Source organism: Tripterygium wilfordii, chromosome 2 (assembly GCF_013401445.1).
Source record: "Tripterygium wilfordii isolate XIE 37 chromosome 2, ASM1340144v1, whole genome shotgun sequence".
NCBI classification, from domain to species: Eukaryota; Viridiplantae; Streptophyta; class Magnoliopsida; order Celastrales; family Celastraceae; genus Tripterygium; species Tripterygium wilfordii.
In genome coordinates this window covers 10,836,132-10,842,131 of record NC_052233.1, presented here as the reverse complement: position 1 = coordinate 10,842,131, position 6,000 = coordinate 10,836,132, and the positions used below count along the sequence as shown (strand labels likewise).

Genomic DNA, 6,000 nt, shown 5'->3' with positions numbered 1-6,000 from the left:
TAACATCTCAAAGAAGAATCCTAAGTTTCTATAAAAGCAAGCTTTTTTAAAGAGAAAATCCAATTGGGTGTTTGATTTCTTTCTTTCTAGTCATCTAGACGTGGTGGGTTTTGAAATTTGAAGATTGAACCCTGCTCTTGACTATAATCTATAAATCACTGTTTCTTCCCACTTTAATTTGCATTTGTCTTTTCTCTACTTCTAACAAGCCACAATGAGAGGTGGTACAAGGCCCAGCGGCACAAAGAGGGTAAGTAATTGTGGTGAAGAAGAAAGTCGAGAACTAAGAAGAGGGCCATGGACTCTTGAAGAAGACACAATGCTCTCTCACTATATTGCAAAACATGGGGAAGGTCGATGGAATATGTTAGCAAAATGTGCAGGTAAGAGACCAATTTAGTGGGATAAATTATAAGATTTCCAGTTTTTCAATTGTAAGTTTTTCATTAACCTTCTCTTTTAACTTTTGTCAGGACTGATGAGAACTGGAAAGAGTTGCAGATTGAGATGGTTGAATTACTTAAAACCCGATATCAAGCGCGGAAATCTAACTCCACAAGAACAGCTTTTGATCCTTGATCTCCATTCCAAATGGGGGAATAGGTGTGAAAAATCTTGAGCATATTTTACATCTACAAAAATTAATCACAATTGGGATCATAATAAGTGTTACTGTTATATATCTATCTATCTATCTATCTTAGGTGGTCAAAGATTGCCGAGCATTTGCCTGGAAGAACAGACAATGAAATCAAGAACTATTGGAGGACAAGAGTGCAAAAGCAGGCTCGCCAAATGAACATTGAGTCTAACAGCAAGAGGTTCTTTGATGCTGTCAGGTGCTTTTGGGTCCCAAGATTGCTTCAAAAGATGGAACAAACTTCAACTTCTTCTTCTTCTTCATCTTCTCTGACAACCCAAAACCAGATGGATATTTCTCCATCACCAAACTATCCAGCAGCCCCTATGGTCCAAAATCCAAATCTTATCAGCTCAGAAAATTCAATGCCTGCAGTGACTAGTCCAAATACCACTATTTCCGCAGATTCCATGGCAATAATCTCACAGCAGCCTCAAATTCCTGAAAACTCAAAAAACCCACTTTCACCAAGCAATAATTACAGTGTCCACAACAATATCAACCCAATTCTAGATGATAATTGTTACTATGTGGGTAACAGTAACTTTGACATGGAGGGCTTCAATGGGGAATATCCCATTTCATCTGATATGGGTAGTTTTTACAATTTACCGTCACAAAGCCAGGAAGGTAATTGGACAAGTTATGACATGACAGATACATTATGGACCAATTTGGATGACATATGGCAGCTCAGGGACTTAGAAGAGATGGGCATCTAGAGTACTGAACCAGAGTGGAGTGGAGTGGCCCTGTTATTATTATGCCAAGGGTCCACTGACTGATAATCTTTACACACACTGTGCTAATCCTCTGTTTTTGGCTTTTATGGTACTTTGAGTTTGATTTTATGAGCTCAGCGTTTATAGGAGAAGCAGTTATGTACTATACTTGTTAATTGTTATGGACTATGGATTATGGAGTTTAGTGGATATTGATGAAGATTATGTATTGCTTTTACCTGAAATCAGCCTCCAAAGAAATCAATCGACTTCACACATGAATCACAAGTAATGTTGCAGACAAAACTAGAATATATAAAATATGCGCAAATAAAAGAGAGAAACAAGACGTAAGATTTAACGAAGCGAGACATACTTTACTTACATTCTCAGACGAAGAATAACGAATAATTTCACTAATATGAAAAATATTTACAAAAGAGATGAACCCTTAAAACTCAAGAATTAACCCAAAATCCATTTTCTCTTGACTCTCACACTCTCAAACAGTCAAACCCCTCTCCTTATTCTAGACGGCACCCCACAGCGTTTTAAATATGACACACCAAGAAAATTAGGTTTAGTTTCTATTTAAACTAACCTAAAATCGTGTTAGACAAGATTCCGCTCGAACGGGCATTCGAAGAAGGCCTCTCTGATCTGATTGAAAATTCAACTTTCAGTCAAAAACTTTACAAATAACAACCCCCTCTTAACCTCAAAACTGATAAACCTAACCAATTCGTGTGTAAAATTCCAACCAACCGCAAGAGCAACTTCTTACGGCCAACCCATTTGGGGAAAGAAATCGGCAGTTATTCCCTAGTGGTAACTTAAAGGGAGGAAAATGTCAAAGGTGGGTGTAGTCGACTCAAGAAATGATGGAGTGAGATATGACTACACGTTGATCAAAAAGTGGGGTCATTTCGATTTAACACTAAGATAGAGGTACGATGTTCGTTGGTACATGGAAAGAAGAAGGTTGAGAATTGAGAGTAATCCACATCGCCCTAAAATAAGATCCCTATTTTATCTACAAATTTATGTTACACATGAAATCATTATTGATTATAAACATATATGTAAGACTCGCTTAACATTTAACACTCCACATTAATTGTGAGTGAAATGAGAGTCATATTTTGGGTGAATGAAACATTTAGTGTGTGAGAGAATAAAAACGTATGCTTGCGGGATTTCCATGGTTCAATTTCCAATGAACTTTATTACTGTTCGGTTTTGCGCTGGCCATGTTAGCAAATTGTGCACGCAGCTCGTTCGACTTAAAGTTAAGCCCTACTCAAACTTGAGTTTAGCTCAGTTTGACTATCCAAAATAAATAAGTCCGATGATATCGTTCTCGATTAGAAAAAAGAAAAAAAAAAAAAACACACCAATATCTGAATATGACAACCCCTCAATAATCCTACTACTCCTCATTTTAAGAAAATTAATGTCTCACTCCCGACAATGTCAAATAGTCAGAGACATTTGGTTATATGCGTGTGTGCATTAGTGAATGATAATTTGTCCGCCTTGAATACATTCTCATTGGAGGAGGATTCTAACATGCCATGTGCCTCATTGCTATCATTTGATTCATTAAGGTCACGTTCCTACTTGATGGCATCTGCACTTGTATCCTACAATACTTTCCATTGGCCATTCTAAGGGTTTTGCTTCGATAATTTACCAGATTCAGATGTTGTAATCAATGCTACCTTGATTAACGTATTATATATCTATCTACTAGCTAAGATACTTATCTACTAGGTATATAAGATGCGACTAAAATGTTATTCAAATGCCACTTTTATTAAGGACAATGCTTGAGACCCCCAAAATTTGACCCCTAAAAATTGCTCAAATCTATGTGACATTAAAATAATCATTTATTAAAAACACACATGTAAGGCTCATTTCACATCCAACACTTCATATTAAATGAGGGAGGATCACTTTTGGGGGTCTCAAGCATTGTCCTTTTATCAATGACAAGCAGGCGCAATAAAATACCCGCACCGCCGCACTGGTTGGGGTTTCTGAGCCATTGAAGCTTTCTAGAGTGAGCGGTTTAGGAAACCTTACGAGGAAGTGTGAACTCATCTATATATACAGATATACTTGTAAGCACGCCCTTTTTCCTTTTCAACAATTTATTTCTCATTTAAAGGTCTTAAACGACAATATACTCTAACATTGTCTTTCATATCTGAAATTGATTCAAAGAATGCGAGCATGTTATAATAAAGAAGAGTGAATTCTCCAAGTTGGCATAAGTTGATTCTCCTACTTGGCAACGAAGAAAGCATAACTTGTTCTTTCTTGTAAAGTGCTTCTAACTCAGCAAGCTGAGCCCCTTGCATCTTCAAGATGGCAACAGTTTGCTCATTCTTCTATTAAATTTTACTCATTCTTTCTATCAATATCCTAAATTATGTGAGAACTCATTATGTTAAATATAAAAAAATCTAGGACATTAACATGAGAAGAGTACATACTGAATGTAGAGACAAGTACAAATGTACAATATCAAACCTCTTTCATTTCTGATACTTGAGGGCTTTGCATTCTTGTATACAATTCGGGGAACTTGACTTTTATCAATATCCCGAATGCCAAATTGTTTTAAACACAAATCAGGACGATTGCATACAACTCTTAACAAATAGCAATTGTTACAAAAAGTGTGTCAATTTAACTTGTCCTCTCAAATGTTCCGGGTCAATCTCCTTCAGGCTTTTGTATGGTTCCCATACAATCTAAAATTAATACAAAAATTCAAATTAATCAATTAAAAAAAAAGAAGAGAAACACATTATTTTAAATTTAAATACTAAACAAACTTACACTATGGAGCGGGTTAATATGGAACGATTCAAATGGAAATCCATTGGTCTGAGAAATTGTTCTTCTTATGGAAATCATTTCAAAATGAAGCTTACCAGTAGTCCAAGAAGACATTTCTTGTATTGACATTTTAACAAACAGCTTGTATGCACCAAATTGAGGAACCATTTTCACAAACATTCCAAGTGCACTAGTAAGCAACTCAAATGGTACCCGTAAGTTTTTGAACTCTGACTGCTTTTCAACCTCTTTATTAGGAGTTGTTAATCTGTCCGTATGCAATTTTTCTAGCTTATGATCATCTACGAACTCATCAAGGTCAATCTCGTGGTTGTTAGAACTTACCGTTTGGGTTTCTTGTGAGGAATCATTGCCTTTTGATAAACGTGAGCGGCAGTGACCAATACAGTTCCGACAAATTTGATTTGCCTGAATCAACATTCGTCTCGGCTTCCGATACATTATCGACCATAAAGCGCTGGAATTCAACCTTTTGTGAGGGAGATCGTTCATCATCATCCACAAGTTTATGATCTCTCAGTCTAATCAAATCACAGCGACTTTCAAAACCAACTGCTAATGCCGGTATCGATCTTTGATTCAAAAGAAGTTGTGGAATTTGTGGAAAAATTATGAAGATTTTGGGAAAGCTTCTCAACTTTTTCTTCAAGAACGAAAACTCTCTTTTGAAGAATTGATTATTGATTATTCATGGCAGTAGGGCAATGAACAATTGTGTTGGTGAGATTTGCGCAGGAAGGGGGTTCAATGACAGGATCAAGGACCTCCGATACCAGTGTTAGAACCCCTTTCAAACCTAAACCTAACACAAGAAATAGAGATGGCAGAAGAAGGAATTGCCGAGTAAATGAACAACAAATTCTGTATATTTCATCAAGACTGAAGTCAAACAAGATACAAGGGTGTTTTTATACTAAATGTCTTAACCAACTTAACACCTAACAAGAGTACACGTGACAATGTTAATTGGGTTCATAACACTATCGGTGAAGAAGCATTAATATCTATAGGCATATCTCTTAATAGGAATTGCTTTCTAATGAGTCAAATCTCATTATACTATTGATATAGACCATAAATTCTATAATCTCTCCCATTTTACTATTTCGACGCACAATATCCAGTATACGGGTTTGGGGACTTGGATTATATCAATGTCCCGAATGCCAAATTGCTTTAAACACAAATCGGGATGATTGTATACGACTTTATCGTAATAAATAACAATTGTTAAAATTGTTTACTCAAAGTGCCAGTTTTGGGAGCGGGTCAATATGGAGCGGGTCAATTTAATGTAGGTGAGACTGAATTAAATTATTTAAAAGTTAAAAACTTATTTTATCTCTTCACGTATTATGTCTTCTTGTAAATGCCTAAGCATTTATTTTGTTCATGTAATTTTTTTTCTTTGCAATGCCACATGTCCTTCATGCTCTACCTCAACTTTGTTATCCTTCGCAAGTACAACAACCATTTCATGAGATTCTACTGTTGTCTTTTATTTACTATTCTATAATAATATCACTCAACTTTATTTTCACACACTGCTCAACTTCTTCTCTTTAGTTTTAAATTTTATTATTTTTTATTGTATTTAATTGGTCAGTTCTCTTTTCATTCTTAAATACATGTGATCCTTATAAACTTTCTATTTTGTCTCATATATGAGTTAATACTTTATTTGTCAAATAGTCGAGAAAGACATTTGTCACGTTAAATGCTTACACACGGGCAGCTTGAGTAATCCTACACGTGCACAATATTTTA

At 35.7% G+C, this 6,000-nt stretch overlaps 1 protein-coding gene across 1 annotated transcript; it reads left to right on the top strand.

Moving 5' to 3' along the window:
• LOC120016877 (transcription factor MYB62-like) lies at window positions 1-1,591 on the top strand. Its single transcript, XM_038869845.1, has 3 exons — window positions 1-383; window positions 474-603; window positions 705-1,591. The coding sequence occupies exons 1-3, from the start codon at window positions 215-217 to the stop codon at window positions 1,360-1,362; spliced, it is 957 nt and encodes a 318-aa protein (XP_038725773.1). The 5' UTR covers window positions 1-214; the 3' UTR covers window positions 1,363-1,591.
• Window positions 1,592-6,000: the final 4,409 nt, after the last annotated feature.